The sequence below is a fragment of the Dama dama genome, chromosome 9 (genome assembly GCF_033118175.1).
Source record: "Dama dama isolate Ldn47 chromosome 9, ASM3311817v1, whole genome shotgun sequence".
NCBI classification, from domain to species: Eukaryota; Metazoa; Chordata; class Mammalia; order Artiodactyla; family Cervidae; genus Dama; species Dama dama.
This window is the reverse complement of record NC_083689.1, coordinates 25,932,856-25,949,994: the sequence shown is the minus strand read 5'-3', so window position 1 is coordinate 25,949,994 and position 17,139 is coordinate 25,932,856. Positions and strand designations below refer to the sequence as shown.

Sequence of the window (17,139 nt, the reverse complement as noted above, 5' to 3'; positions counted from 1 at the left end):
GTTAACAAGTCTGAAACTTCTCTGAGTGTACAATAGGATAAAGGAAGGAAGGGAGGGAAGGAGGAAGAGAGAGAGAGACAAAGCAAGAAAGAAGTGGATTTTAACGCATAAAATAAATATCCATGAGTTCATACTGATATAAATAAGTGAATAAATAAATGGCAGAAAATAGTTATTTTACAAAAAGAAATTTCAATTAATAAATGTAACAGGTAACAGCAAAGTACCGATTGAAAATCACCATTACATGAACACCACAGTACGAACTGTTGCAGTCAAGTTCCTCTGATGAATGGTAGTATCAGTGTATGAAAGTTTGAGGAGAAACAGGACTTATGGAGTCATAAACTATCTTTTTTTTAGGTATTTATTAACTACAGAGGGAAACTAGTAACTTTACAGTGGAGAAAACCAGATATCACCTTAATCAAGTGAACATTAATATGACCAATAATAACATAAATGCACTGACATTAAGAATTCCTTAATATAACATCATTTCTGTGGTATTCTTATCAAAAATTGCATAATTCTAATCATGAGAAAACACTAGACAAATTCAAATTGAGGGATATTCTACAAAATAACTGATCAGTAATCCTCAAAAGTATCAACCTTACAAAAGACAAAGACTGAAGATCTGTCACAGTAGATTAAGGGAGAAATAACAATCTAATTTAACTTATATGCAGAGTACATCATGAGAAACGCTGGGCTGGAAGAAGCACAAGCTGGAATCAAGATTGCCAGGAGAAATATCAATAACCTGAGATATGCAGATGACACCACCCTTATGGCAGAAAGCGAAGAGCTAAAGAGCCTCTTGATGAAAGTGAAGGAGGGGAGTGAAAAAGTTGGCTTAAAGCTCAACATTCAGAAAACTAAGATTATGGCATCCGGTCCCATCACTTCATCGCAAATAGATGGAGAAACAGTGGCTGACTTTATTTTTGGGGGCTCCAAAATGACTGCAGATGATGATTGCAGCCATGAAATTAAAAGACGCTTACTCCTTGGAAGGAAAGGTATGACCAACCTAGACAGCATATTAAAAAGCAGAGATATTAGTCAACAAATGTCCATCTACTCAAGGCTATGGTTTTTCCAGTAGTCATGTATGGCTGTGAGAGATGAACTATAAAGAAAGCTGAGCACTGAAGAGTTGATGCTTTTGAACTGTGGTGTTGAAGACTCTTGAAAGTCCCTTGGACTGCAAGGAGATCCAACCAGTCCATCCTAAAGGAGATCAGTCCTGGGTATTCATTGGAAGGACTGATGTTGAAGCTGAAACTCCAATACTTTGGCTACCTGATGCAAAGAGCTGACTCATTTGAAAAGACCCTGATGCTGGGAAAGATTGAGGGCAGGAGGAGAAGGGAACAACAGAGGATGAGATGGTTGGATGGCATCACGGACCCAATGGACATGGGTTTGGGTAGACTCCGGCAGTTGGTGATTGACAGGGAGGCCTGGCGTGCTGTGGTTCACGGGGTCGCAAAGAGCCAGACATGATTGAGCGACTGAACTGAACTTTAACAATCTAATGCAATGTAGGATCTGAGATAGGATCCTGAATCAGATGAAAAGACATTAGTGGAAAAACTGATGAAATGTGAATCAGGTCTGTAGCTAACAGTTTAATGCCAATGTAACTTCCTAATTATGACCATTGTATTATGCCGAAGAATTGATGCTTTTGAACTGTGGTGTTGGAGAAGACTCTTGAGAGTCCCTTGAACTGCAAGGAGATCAAACCAGTAAATCCTAAAGGAAATCAGTCCTGAATATTCATTGGAAGGACTGATGCTGAAGCTGAAACTCCAATACTTTGGCCACCTTATGCAAAGAACTGACTCATTGGAAAAGGCCCTGATTCTGGGAAAGATTGAAAGCAGGAGAGAAGGGGATGACAAAGGATGAGATGGTTGGATGGCATCACCAGCTCAATGGACTTGACTTTGAGCAAGCTCTGGGAGTTGATGATGGACAGGGAAGCCTGGCGTGCTGCAGTACATGGGGTCACAAAGAATCGGACATGACTGAGCAACTAAACTGAACTGATTATGGTTATAGAAGATAACATTTCAGAAAGCTGGATGGGAGGTATATGGAAACCCTTTTTAATATTTTTGTGACTTTTCTGCAAGTATATTAATAAAATTCAAAATAAATGTTTCTAAAAAGTAAACCCGTATGTGCTTAAGTTACTTACTATTAGTCAGATATTGTGTGTAGCCAAAAGTAATCCTAATTGGTTAATTTAGCTAAAAAATCATTCAAGAGAAAAAATACTTTGCTTTTTCAATAATGACAAGGGTTTTCCCCCTTGTGACATGAGGAAAAAGAATGTGAAACTTACCTAAAATTGCAGAGAGATTTGAAAACTCAGGTACCTTCTCTATTGCTACCGCTTTACTTATGTCCAAAAGAGTAGAATTCCTACATGGCATATTTTCTTCCAGCATGGGACACTCCCATTCTAAAAAAAATAGCAGGGAGAAATGGCACAAAATTTTGAATAGCACACAAGTGGCAGGTTACCTTTTTCTCCCCAACTTAGGTTCCTAGCCCATACAAAGCTATGGTAACTGAAGAAAGTTTAGGTGAAGCATAAAGAAAAGCCTTGAGGACATCAGGATATTAAATAATCTTCGGGCTTTTGCAATGCCCAAATACTCTTATTTCCTTTTCCCCACTTTCCCCATTATCCTCATATTATATGGCATATTTAGTTAGGCCAGTATTCAATGCAAACGTTATGATGATAAATTGTCATAAAAACACTGTCTTTAACTCTTTTGGTATATATACAATGACCACCTCTTGTTTTTCCTGGAGCCAATAAAGTCTTATTTGTTTAGATTTTTCTGTATTCTTCATCTATTTAATCTTAAACCCTACCAAACTGTATAAATCCATTCTATTTATTCCATTCTCTGATGTTCTGAAATTTCATATTGTTTTGTCTTGGTGTTTTTTCATCTATTGTGCTAGACAGTGTATGGATGGCCCTTTCAACCCAGAAATCATACTTCTTAGATCTAGAAACTGTTCTTGAGTTATATCTTTGGTGATTTTCTTCCTCCTGTTTATTTCATTATCTTTTTCTGAGACTCCTATTATTTGATATTAGATTTCATATACTACTTCTCTAACTAAACCTTTTTTTCCTTTTTTTCCCTCCTGACTTTTTTCCCCCTGGGAAATCTCAATTTATCTTCTAAATCCTTCTACTGAGGTTTCCATTTTGCTATTGCCTTTAATTTATTCTTTTTTTTTCCCTTAAAAAAATTTTTTTTTTCATTTATTAGTTGGAGGCTAATTACTTTACAATATTGTAGTGGGTTTTGTCATACATTGACATGAATCAGCCATGGTTTTACATGTATTCCCCGTCCCGATCCCCACTCCCACCTCCCTCTCTACCTGCTCCCTCTGGGTCTTCCCAGTGCACCAGGACCGAGCACTTGTCTCATGCATCCAATCTGGGCTGGTGATAATTTATTCTTGTTTTTAAATTTATTCTTGAATATTCTCGCTCCCCCTTTTATTAAACAGCATCCTGTTCCTATTCAATGGATGCAATATACATATTTTTATCTCAAGGAAGACTTTTTCCCCCAGTATCTTCCTTGTATTCCTATTTCTGTTTGGTTTCTTCTCTTATTTTTAATTTTATTGTGGTGGGAACACCTAACATGAGACCTACCCTCAAATTTGAGAGTACAATAGAGTATTGTTAACTATAGGCACAATGTTGTGCAAGACATCTCTAGAACCTATTATTCATCCTGCATAACTAAAACTCTACCTGTTGATTAGCAACTCCCCACATCTCCTTCTCCTTGGGCCCTGGCAACCAACATTCTACTCTCAACTGCTATAAATCTAAGTACTTTAGATATCTCATACAAGTGGAATCATACAGTGTCTTTCTGCCTGTGACTGGCTTATTTCACTTGCCATAATGTCCTCAAAGTTCTTCTATAGTGTTGCATATAGCAGGATATCCTTTTTAAAGGCTGAATAATATTCCACTGTATGCATATACCATATTTTCTTTATCTATTCATCCATCAGTGGTCATTGGGCTATTGTGTGTCTGTAATGCACATGGGAGTTCAAATATCTCTTCTAGATCCTGACAGTAATTATTTTGAATAAATACCCAGAAGTGGGATTGCTGAATCACATATGTTACTTCTATTTTAAATTTTTTGAGTAACTGCCATAGTGTTCCATTGCAGCTTCACTATTTTACATTCCTATCAACAGTGTACAAAAGGAAATCCAATTTCTCCATATCACTGCCAACACTTACCTTTTTAAAAAAAAAAATAACCATCCTAATAGTTGGGAGGTGATATCTCACTGTGATCTTGATTTGCATTTCCCAGATGGTTAGTGATCTTTTCATATACCTGCTGGCCATGTGACTATCTTCTTTGGGGGGAATATGTTTGTTCAAGTTGTCATTTTAAAAAATCAAGTTATTTGGATTTTTTCCTATTGAATTGTGGAGTTTCTGATATATTTTGGATATTAATCCCTTATCAGATATGTGGATTCTAAATATTCTCCCTTTTTATAGGTTGTTCACTTTGTTGATTGTTTCTTGTGCTGCATGGAAGCTTTTCAGTTTTATCTAGGCCTACTTGTCTAATTTTGCTTCTGTTGCCTGTGTTTTGGTGTCACATCCAAGAAATAACTGCCAAGACCAATTGTCATGAAGCTTTTCCCCTATGTTTCTCCTAGAAGTTTTATAGTTTTTGGTCTCACATGTAAGTCCTTACTATATTTTGGGCTGACTTTTTTGTATAAGGTAAGGGTCCAATTTCATTCTTTTGTATATGGCTATCCAGTTTTGTCAACATCATTTGTTGAAGAGATTATTTCTTCCACATTGTGTATTCTTGGCACTCTTGTTAAAGATCAAATGTCTTTATGGACTTAGTTCTGGGCCCTCTATTCTGTCCTACTGGTCTATATCTCTGTCTTTACTCCAGCACTATAATGTTATGTTTACTATAGCTTTGTAATATACTTTGAAATCAGTTAAGTGTTAATTTTCTGTCCAAATGTTCTATCCATTATTAAAAGTGGGAGTATTGAAGTCTCCTACTATGACTGTATGCCTATTCCTACCCTCAGTTATGCCAGTGTTTACCTTCTATGTTAGGTGCTTTGATGTTGGGTGGATATTTATTCATAACTGTTGAGTGTTTTAATTGATCCTTTATTTGATTTATCCTTTAATTGATCCTTATGCAACATTCTTCCTTGTCTAAGTTTCTGACTTAGTCTATTTTTTATCTGATATAAGTATAGCTCCTTGTGCTCTCTTTTGGTCACAATTTACATGGAGTGCCTTTCCCCACCCATTTACTTTCAGTCTATGTGTGCCCTTAAATCTTAAGTGAGTCTTTTGTAGAGAGCATACAGTTGGATTATTTCTTCAACCATTCAGCCACTCTTCTTCTTTTGATTGGGTTTAATCCATTTATACTTTTGATAGAGGATGATTATTGATAGAGAAGGATTTACTATTACAATTTTGTTAACTGTTTTCTGTTTTATAGTTATTTTGCCCCTGTTCCCTCTCTTGCTCCTCTGTCTTTCATTGATTCTTTTATATTGATATGCTTTGACTCCTTTCTATTTTTCTTTTATGTATCTTCCATAGGTATTTATGGGGCTTACATAAAACATAGTTTTAACAGTCTATTTTACACTGATAGCAATTTAACAAAAACTCTATGCTTTTACTTCACCCCTCAAACACATGTTGCAGTACTGATGTTATAAGTTACCACCTTTCATATGGTATACCCATTAACATATTTTTATAATTATATTTGTCTTTTAACTTTTATACTAGAATTAAGAGCGATTTATATGTCACTGTTATCGTATCAGTGCATTTGTCTATATACTTACCAATGAGTTTTATACTCTCATATGCTTTTCTTTGGCTGTTTAGAGTCCTTTGTTCTAACTTGAAGAACTCCCTTTAGCACTTCTTGTAAGGCAGGGCTAGTGACGATTAACTCCTTCAGCCTTTGTTTGGACTTCTCTTCATTTCTTAAGGATAGTTTTGCAGGCTTCAGTATTACTGGTTGGAAGTTTCTTTCAGCACTTTGTCTATTTACTTCCATTCTCTTCTAGCCTGCAAGGTTTCTGCTGAGAAATCCATAAATAGTCTAATAAGGTCTCACTGTATATATCAAGTTGCTTTTTATATTACTGCTTTCAAAGTGCTTTTTCTTTGACTTTTGACAGTTTGACTATGTGCCCCCATGTGAATTTCTTTGGTTCATCTCATTTGAGGTTTGTTGGGGTTCCTAGGTCTGGATGTACACTTCCTTCTCCAGATTTAGGAAGTTTTCTGCAACCATTTCTGTGAAGAAACCTTCTGGCCCTTTCCCTCTCCCTCCCTCCCTCCCTCCCCACTTCCCTTTTTCTTGTGTTCTGTAAGTGTCAAACTTTCTTCATTCTTTTATATTCTTTTTCCTTTTAGCTCCTGTGACTGGATAATATCAAATGACTTATTTTTGAATTTGCTGATTCTTTCTTCCGATTGATCTTTTACTGTTTTTTTTTTCTTAGTGCATTTATTGTTTTTCTCAGCTCTAAGATTTTTTTTATTCTTTTTGAAAAATCTCTTCTTAAAATTCTCACTTTTTCCATACATTGTTCTCCTGAGTTCTTTATGAACATTTGTTGAATGTCTTTATGACAATCATTCAAAATTCTCTGTCAGGTAGATCATACATTTCCATTTAATCAGAGTCACTTTCTGGAGCTTTATCTTATTCTCATTTTTTGGACCATGTTTCCCTGTTTCTTCTTTCTCTTTAATCATTTGTGTTTGTGTCTGCACATTAGATAAAACAGCCAGCTTTCCCAATCTGTAAACAGATAGGCTCATACAGAAGAAAATCATCAATCTTTCCAACCAGGATCTTCTCAAACCTTCTTGCTAGTTCAAACCAGAGTCTTTGTTTTCAGTGGCCATGAGGCATCTAGAATATAACAAGTCCTATCACTGCTCTAAGACAGATGAGACAAAAGCTAGTCCCTTGGGCAGCCCCAGAAATGTTGGAATGTTGAACACAGTCCAAATCTTTCCCTTCCCAAAGAGAAGCCGGGATCTAGTGAATGTTCTCATGCTAGGATAAACTGGTATCTTTGTTTCAGCACTCATCAGACTTCTAGAGTATGTCAGGTCCTGCCAGCACTCTGAGGCAGACAAGTCAGTATTCCATTCTTTGGTTATCTCCAAATAATTGAGAGCTTTTGGCACATAGTTCAGTCCTTTCCCTTCCTCCCTAGGGAAAATCTGGGAGCTGAAGTTTTCCTGCCAGTTGTATGGTGCTGTATGGTAGATGTGAATTATGATGAAAGGGTGTCTTGAGTTTTTCTACTTGCTTTGATGTGACTGGTTTCAAGCTTGCCTGGGGTGCAGGAGTCACTCAACTAGTTTTGAGATTTCTCACAAAGTCTCACAAAGGGAAATACATGGACACAAATTAGTCCATGTATTGTTGTTGAATTGGTGTGTCCATGGGGAAAGGCAAGTCTAGGGTTTACTATTCCAACACCTTACTGACTTACTACCATATTTTGCTGTTTTGACCCCTATGCTTTATGTTAGAGAATTCATCAGAAGTCTGGTAGTCGTTGTCTTTTGCTCATATTTGAGACGGGGCCCTAAATGGCTAAGTGGGATCTCTATGGCTTAGCTGGGGCTGGCCACATAGGTAACTTCACTGTAGGGTTCCTGTCAGTTTCACTGAAGCACTACAGAGGTCAGTATCTTTTGATACTTTCTTTAGGGTTGCTCAGATTTCTCAGGAAAAAACTTCCATTTTCCTGCCTGGAAGTTTCAATTCTGGGTGCTAGCATTCTAGAAGCTGAATAGAGAAATGGGCTATTGGGTTAGGATGAGACTAAGCATTGGGTGAGCAGTCCCACAATTTGGAATGTACATTTGCATTTAACTACCCCTTTCTGCATTCACTACAGTATCTGAAGCAGTAGGCTTTTTCTATATAATAAATAACACTGAAATCTCAGTGGCATAAAATGAAAGCATTTCTTTCTTACACCTGTCTACTATTTGGCTCAAGCAGCTCCTCTTCAGGCTATAGGATGAGTGATCAACTGGGGCAGCTCTCCGAAGCCTGCAGTCTGCCCAGGGCTATCCTGCTGTGTATCTCTTATTCTGGAGTTCAATAATAGAGGTAGAAGCTAATTAGGATATGCGTATGGTCCCCGACTCACAATGATTCAGCTTAAGAGTTTTTCCCATCATAAGTGGAAGAAGATTTGTATTTTCCTCATGATAGCAAAAGGATAGGGGGACAAAACCAATTATGTATGCACATATCAAAAGTTTGCTTATGTATCACTCACTGATATCCATGCTGCCCAAAGTCATATGGCCAACCCCAAAGCCAAAGACTGAGAAAGGAAACGTCACCCACCATGAGGCTATGACAAGGTAAATGACAACATTTCAAAATACCATGGTATCCCTGCTATTAACAGTGCTTAGTTCAGGGTCCCTCTGTTTCAAAACACCCGAAGAATAAATTTCTAGGAAAGGAGAAACAGAAGTCACTACAATTTTTGTATTTTGGACACAGCTTTTTACAAGTATTTTATAAACCACATTGAAAGCTTTTCTGGGATACTATAGTATCCTACAAACTAGCTTGTTTCAGGGGTATTCCCATTGTTGATTCAGGATTCAGCTTTTTCAAGTCCACTTTATCAGACCATTTGCTCTCTAGCTTTCCAAACTTTATGCTTTATTCTTTCTCATTCTCTTTACTCTTATGTGTTTATGTCTTTTTAAAAAAGTAATTTTCTGCCATTGCACAAAGTTGTGGAAGAAGGCATATGTTCAATCTGCATCATTAAAAAAAGGCTGTTAATTATACATATGGCAAACATAAATAACTGATAATTTGTAGAAAAAATTCAAGCAGGGAGATGGTCCAGTCAACCTTTGAATTACTGAAAAGTAAGAGAAGTATAGGAATTAAAAGATAACCCACAGTTCAAGAGAACAAATATACATATGTTATGTATAAAGCTGCTTAATATTAATAACTGGATATGTATTACATGTAAATGCTAATCTCTTCATCTTTTCCTGATCTGGGTGGTTTTGATCTATAGTCCTATGTGACTGAGTGTGGAACACAATGGATAGTGGGCAGAGAGGTTTTGGTGAGGAAGATAAGTATACCTTCTCAAAAGGAACATTATTCATTGCAGGCTTGTAGACAAAGGAGCAGTTTCTATGGAGGAGCAACTTAAGATTGTAATTTTCTCACCTAAATAATCTGATCTTCTGAAGAGCTCAGGTGATGGAAAGCTACTTAAATTCTCTTCGGAACTCTTGTATTCTGTAGAAGGGTCTGTAAATGAATAACTTAGAAGAGAGCCAGAAATATCATGCTGCAAACTTAGTCCTATAGAATAAACAAGCAAAAAGAGTAAAATGTTTCAACAGTAAACAGATTCAAAATCCTAAGAACTTAAACTTGTAGAAATATACATGCAGTTGTATACTAGTAATGTAAAATTACACATAAAAGTGAAAAGGCATGCGATTGTATACAATCTTAAATTGTACTTGAATTTCAATCTTAGAATATAAGCCTATTTTTGATATGAAGAAAATGCTATATAAACCCCTTCCATTGTTTTTCAAAGTTTTATAAATTTATTCTTTCCCTGCTTTGGTTCAGTTATAATTCTTGACTCAAAAATACAAATTTTATCAAGTATACCTTAATAATAAATATAAATAAAATGTATACCTAATTGTTCAAGTGCAAGTTTTATATATAAGTAACCCATTAACTGTAAGTTGACTAGCTAAGAAGAAAGGGTGATTCTAGTTATTCCATTTAAAAAACAATGAGCAAAACATAGATTCAAGGGAACACAGATCAAAGGAACTGAACAGAGTCCAGAAATAGACTTACATGCATAAGAGTAACTTATTTTTGACCAAGACACAAAGGCAATTCAATGGAGAAGGGATATTCTTTCAAACAAATTATGTTGGAACAACTGTATATCCACATGAAAAAGCAAAACAAAATAAAATAATTTGCACTCATATCTTCCATCATATAAAAAATTGACTATAAATGCATCATGATTCTAAATGCAAATCCTAAAACTACAAAATTCTACAAAAAACAGAGGATAAAATCTTCATGACACTGAGTTAGGTAACAATTTCTTTAATGTAACAATTAAAGAATGATTCATAAAACAAAAGCAGTGATAAATTGGGCTTCATCAAAGTTTAAACCTTCTATTTCAAACAGACAAGCCACAGAGTAAGAGAAAACACCTGTAAGTGGACTGGAATCCAAAATATAAAGAACTCCAAAAATTCAATAATAAGAAAACAAACATCTCAATAGGAAATTGGGGGAAATACACGAACATAAAATCTAATTCAGAAGTCTTAAAGTCATCCCTGTGAGAGCAGACTAGAATAAAAATCTTTCCAGTAAATGACAGGGATAGAACTTAGAATTTACTTGAAGAACCGGAAGGTTTAGTAAGAAAAGAGAAAATATACTCTACTATAGACAGTTAGCATTTATGAAACATTCCTAACATGATAAAACAGAGGTCAACACTAACAGAAACTGGTGGAGTGTGGGATAAGGGATGAAAGGAGAGGATCACTCTTAAAACCCATTATCTTCTGCCCTGGAGTTGACTTATATCTATCTCTGCTCATTCTTCACCTACCCAAGACTACTAACTCTTTATCCTTCCCACTTTGACCTCACCACATCTTTTTCTTTCACTCCAACCCCCTCCTTAATGTTGACAACTGTTTTCAATGTGGCCACCTCCTCCAGCCACCAGTGCACCACTTAAATTGACTGACTCAAGCTACCATCCTTCTTCACCTCTTCAGATGTCAGAGTCAGGCTCTTCCTCTGAGTATGTTTCTCTTCCCATACTTCAACTGTCCCAGAGTGTCCTCCAGCCACCAGTGCACCACTTAAATTGACTGACTCAAGCTACCATCCTTCTTCACCTCTTCAGATGTCAGAGTCAGGCTCTTCCTCTGAGTATGTTTCTCTTCCCATACTTCAACTGTCCCAGAGTGTCCTTTCCTGTCCTTGCTACTTTTCTCACTGTCTTCATCCTTCTCATTCTCGGTTGCCACATCTCTCGTGCCGTCTACCTCTCAAAATTCTATGAATACCACTCTCAGGAGAGAAAATCCTTCCACCAAACTCCAGAACTCCAACGGGGCTCAGAAACTAGGAAAGCCCTGTACTCACCCCCGGGGTAACTTGGTAGAGAAAAGAATAAACAAATGTTCCTGACTATAATAATAGAAGGCTGCTCCTGGTGTCACAAGTAAGAAATGTAAATGCATTTTAAAATTACATTTACATCAAATTATACATTTTAAAAACTCAGTTCTACAAGCTTTTAGCAAAAACTACCACCTCTTAAAGGAATTTAAAAAAAATTGCAACCTCTTGTCTCATAACTCCCTATCATAATGAGACAAATGTTTTCAAGCCTATTAACTCTATTGTTTTTTATATGTTTATATTTATAAATTAAATGTATTCAATGATTCTGTTATTACAATTGCTTAAATATATTTACAGCTGAACCATGTACTATGAGCTCTATTATTTATGTCACATTTTTGCTACAAGTTCTTATTTTTCCTTTGAGTTATTGATTACTTAATTCTCAATTAGTTTTCTAAGTACCTATTTCATCTCAATTTTTTGCAAAAGTATAAATTTCCTCTCAATTAAAAAAAAATGCCAGGTTATCTATCAGTTCTTTCTTTCCCTTCCTTTCTTCTTCCCTTCCTCTCTCTCCTCCTTTTTCTTTCCTTCCTTTTTTTCTTTTTTTAAAGTACTGCTACTGGAGATCTCTTACACTTGCTCAAATTGGGATTGACTGTCTGCTAGACATGCTGCACAGGTGTCCTCCTGGGATTTCCCTTTACCATGATCCTAAGAAATTATTTTATATATTTCATGTATTAGAGCCTTTGATTTCTGGATTTCATGATTTCTTCCTTATTGATTTCCTTTCTGGTTTTGTTGGAATATCTTCTTCATTTCTTGAGAAAAGGTGCATAGAAGACCTGTTTGAAAATTTCTTTATACTATCTTCCTATCTGAGGGATTGTTTAGCTGAGTACAGAATTCTAGGCCAGTATATTAAAAAGACTGATGCAGTCTTTAGTGTTAGACAGATTTAAACCTCACTGTTCCAAGTTCCCCTTCTGTCCCATATCTGTACAAGTTGATGAGCCCTGGTGCTCCATCTTCTGGCAAAAATGGCATGTTAAAGCCTCATCCCAGCCCCACTCTAACCACCTAAACATCCCAACCCAGTCTCTTTTCCCTGCTCTCTCAAGCCACTTTCAGTCCTGTTCAGGAAGACACTCTCCTCTCTAGGAGGCCTCATTATAACAGTAATAAACCCTTCCACACCCTCTTGGTGTGTGAGTGGCATCATTAATCTTGAAATTTAAAACAAATTTTGGGTGAGGCTTTATCCTATCTCTGCAAAGTCAGTTCTCTTCAGAAAAAGTGCACTTTTCCACCATGTTTTAGCCTCTATAGAGTTGCTTCTGAGATGTTCAATGTTATTCACATTCTTGATTGCTTATTTGCAATAGGTAATTTTTTTTCCTCTGAAAAACTGAAGGATTTCTCTCTTTATCCTGAAGATTTTTAAATTACATGACATTGTGTCTTGGTATGGGTCTTTTTTATTCATTGTGATGGGCAGTTGGTGGGCTCTTTCAATATGTACACTCATGATCATTTTTACTTCTAAAAAAATTTCCAGTTTCATGTGCTTAATAATTTCATTCCTGTTTACTTTACAATATCTGGAACTACTGTTTTTCAGATATTAGAATGCCTGGACTCAGGTTATAATTTTTCTTTTTAAAATAGCAGCTTTATTGAAATACAATTCATATTCCACAAATCCCAGTCTTTTAAAAGATACAATTAGGTGGGTTTTAGTTTACTCACGGAGTTGTGTCACCACTATTTCTTTTATCTTCTCTTTAATATCTGTTCAACTTCTGGAGTATTTCCTTAAATTGATCACCCAATCCTTCATAGAATGTTTTATTCCTGATTTCATATTTTTAAGAATTCTTTTTGTTCCCTGAATGCTCCTTTTTTTTTGTAGCCTACACTCATTTCATGGACATGTTTCTTCATCACACTGAGGATAATAATGAAAATATGACTTAAAAATAAGGGAATCCTCTTACACTGTTGGTGGGAATGCAAACTAGTACAGCCACTATGGAGAACAGTGTGGAGATTCCTTAAAAAACTGGAAATAGAACTGCCATATGACCCAGCAATCCCATTCCTGGGCCTACACACCGAGGAAACCAGATCTGAAAGAGACACGTGCACCCCAATGTTCATCGCAGCACTGTTTATAATTGCCAGGATATGGAAGCAACCTAGATGCCCATCAGCAGACGAATGGATAAGGAAGCTATGGTACATATACACAATGGAATATTACTCAGCCATTAAAAAGAATACATTTGAATCAGTTCTAATGAGATGGATGAAACTGGAGTCCATTATACAGAGTGAAGTAAGCCAGAAAGATAAACACCAACACAGTATACTAACGCATATATATGGAATTTTAAAAGATGGTAACGATAACCCTATATGCAAAACAGAAAAAGAGACACAGATGTATAGAACAAACTTTTAGACTCTGTGGGAGAAGGTGAGGGTGGGATGTTCTGAGAGAATAGCATTGAAACAAGTATACTATCAAGTTTGAAACAGATCACCAGCCCAGGTTGGATGCATGAGACAAGTGATCAGGGTTGGTGCACTGGGAAGACCCAGAGGGATGGGATGGGGAGGGAGGTGGGAGTGGGGATCGGGATGGGGAACACATGTAAATCCATGGCTGATTCATGTCAATGTATGGCAAAAACCACTACAATATTGTAAACTAATTAGCCTCCAACTAATAAAAATAAATGAAAAAAAAAGTTTTTTTTCTTGCATTGTCTGTGTTCTTCAAGTTTCTTTTTATTTGGTATCTAACTTTTATTTTATGCATATAAAATCTGTATAATTCCTTAAATGTCTGGTAATTCTTGAATGTCTAAGAAGGAGGGACTAAATAGTGGCTGGAAACCGGATTCATAAGTGAGGTTTAGGAAGCAATATGGGCTTTACTGAAGGGTACTTGGACAGGAACCAGGTAATTACTGCCAGAATATAGGTCTTCTCCTGGTCAGAGAAGTTTCCAGGAGAGGAACCCTCCAGGCTCTTAACTGGGGTGTATTTTCCTGAGTGTGATGAGTCTGAGATAAGTAAACAGACTTTACTTAATTCCCTTCCCTCTTCCTCCCACCCCTCACTGCTAGTTTTCAGTATAGCACCCCTGCCCTCAGCAGTACTGAGCATCCCTTTGCTTCAGTGTCTCTGGACAGCCATGGTGGGAATAAGAGTAGCTGCCTGGCTACATTGTCCTGGTGGAGGGATCAAAGTATCTAACTGTACTTTTAAAGATTTCCAAAAATTCTATTTTCAACATTATCTCTACCTATTCCTTCACAAATATGTGGAATATGTCTCTAATTTCTGAACCTTCAACCTGCATTGTTTCACTTCGTGGTTTGCCCTAGGTTTCGGCCTTTTTTTTTTTTTTTTCTATTAGGACTATTAAACTTAATTCATTTACATTGCAGATTCCAAACTTTTGTTGATTATCTCTCGTCAGCTAAGGTTTCTTCTCTTTTTCTCTACATTATGGCCTCATGCCTTTTTTATGCCTTTATTGATATTTTAGTGTTTTCAGAAGGAATAAATAAATATGTTCAATCCTCCATATTAAACATGAAATCCTGAGTTAATTTTAATCATGTTGCAAAATTTCTAGATTCCAAGACAGAATTAAAACAATTATATGTTAAATAGAATTCTGTGGGTTGCTCAAAACCTAACCATTTATATTTTATTGTAGTATAAAGTATTCTAGGTCTCAAATATCAATCAAATATCAAACAAACTCAGATACAGCTAGTTTGTTAATTAGAGACAGTCTGTCTTCTATTTTCTCATACCTTTCACACATCAACTTGATAAAGCTAGTAACCCAGGACATTTATCATATATTTAAACTACAATTTTTTAAAATATTGATTATGATACAATTGTTTATTTCCTCTAAAGAGAGTAGAAAACTCATTCAACAAGCATTTAAAATTATATTATGTCTCAAGCATGGAATAGGAAGATAAAAGGCACTGCTTATTCTCAACAGCTTTAGAGCTTAGAGGAACAAATATTATACTGTTGTTTTGAGTCCTATGACAGTGCCATGGAACTACCAGGAAAGAACAACTCATCTAGAAAGAGAGAAGAGCAGTCAGGAGAGGCTTCCAAAAGAGATGGCACCTGAATCTGTATTTGAAGAACCAGCAGAAGTTAACTAGGCAAAGAAGGAAGAAGAAGGAGGGAAAAGCATTTGTTAAGCACTTCCCATGTTCTTTTACACTATATTTTAAGAAAACTCCTGTATTTTCTACCTAGCTAATTTGATTTTCAGCTGAATACATCCCAATATTAGGTTGATTTATTGTTTTAAAATTTTATATTTTTAGTTTTCAGGGACTATAATTTTTTATAGCAGCCTATTACATTATGGATTCAATTGCCTCGTCTCTAAAGAGATATTTAAAGTTTACCATCATTCCTTCAGGTTTTGATTTTTTTGTTTGGTTCATTTGTGTCCTCTCTTTCATGGCATTGGTATTCTTCAAAGATTTGGCTGTTTTTGATTGTCTGTTCATATGTCTATTTCAGAATTTCTGTTTATAAGGCAGAGAATATAAATTCTGAAAAAAACAAGCTACCTCTGGAGATTTTAGAAGAGTGATGCGACATTCTGGGGACTTATGTTCTGAGTGGGGGTGATCTGTATTTTCTGGGCATTGTGGCTACACGGGAGTGTGTGCAAGCTCAGTCACTAAGTTGTGTCTGACTCTTTGTGATCCTATAGACTGTAGCCCACCAGGCTCCTCTGCTCATAGGATTTTCTAGACAAGAATACTGGAGTAGGTTGCCATTTCCTCCTCCAGGGGATCTTCCCGACTCAGGGATCGAGCCCATATCTCCTGAATTGGCTGGCGGGTTCTTTATCACTGAGCCACCTGGAAAGCCCTAGGTTACATGGGGGCACTGCCCTATTTGGCTAGTATCCACACTGGAAGTCTCCTATATTAGAATTCCCACTTCAGAGAGCCATTATGTATCTTTTCCCTGGGATTAACAAGTATAGCATAATCTGTATTTTTTAACTTTTCTGCCCCTTTGCTGCCCGTATGGCAATCTGGAGTTACTTCAGACTCTTCTGCTCCTCTCTCCAGCTCCAACATTGATCCTAAGGAGCCAAAATGAAGTCTTAGTTCACTTTGCTAGGCAGTAATTCCTAGGGTTCTGACCTGGCAGCAAGCACTAAGTTGCCAGTGTTCCCAATATAAGAAGGAATGAGAAGGGGGCCAGGTCATACACTGCTTAAATGTAGTGCTTAATCCATCATCTTGACAACTCCTTCAGGGTCCCATCTATTACAGTGTTTCACCTTTATTGACCAAATGTTTTGAGTTAAGTGCATCTCCAGAGCTACTCTTACCTCTGCAGTGGTTTTTCTCTGCTCTTCATATATTCATCAGTCTTATCTCATCTGTCCTTAAGAATTCCTCAGGCTTTCTGGTGTAGTAATGACATCCTTTTTTTGTTTTCAAAAATAAGTTCAATTACGCCAAATTTCTATCAGCAGCCCTCCATGTTCAACTCCCTATTTGAATTACTAGTCATCTTAAAGGCACCCATTACTTAATATATTAAAGAGAGAATTTATGATTTTCCTCTCAAACAAGATTTTTTCAGTGAATGGCAGCACCACCTTACACTCAGTTATGCAAACCAGAAACACATGTCACCTTTGACACCTCCATCTTCAATCTTCATCTGTAAATTCTGTCAATTTCATTTCCTACAATAACCATATGTATATCCATTTCTTTCCATTTCCAGTGTCATCTGT

General features: G+C 36.5%; 1 protein-coding gene across 1 annotated transcript in view; it reads right to left on the bottom strand.

The window, feature by feature from the left end:
* Positions 1 to 17,139, bottom strand: part of MEIKIN (meiotic kinetochore factor) — a 119,476-nt gene that overhangs the window by 98,644 nt on the left and 3,693 nt on the right. Inside the window, exons 5-6 of the mRNA XM_061152175.1 lie at positions 9,345 to 9,482; positions 2,360 to 2,479 (exon numbers count right to left, since the gene is read on the bottom strand). Of these exons, the coding sequence (XP_061008158.1) occupies positions 2,360 to 2,479; positions 9,345 to 9,482 (258 nt within the window). The remainder of the gene's footprint in view (positions 1 to 2,359; positions 2,480 to 9,344; positions 9,483 to 17,139) is intronic.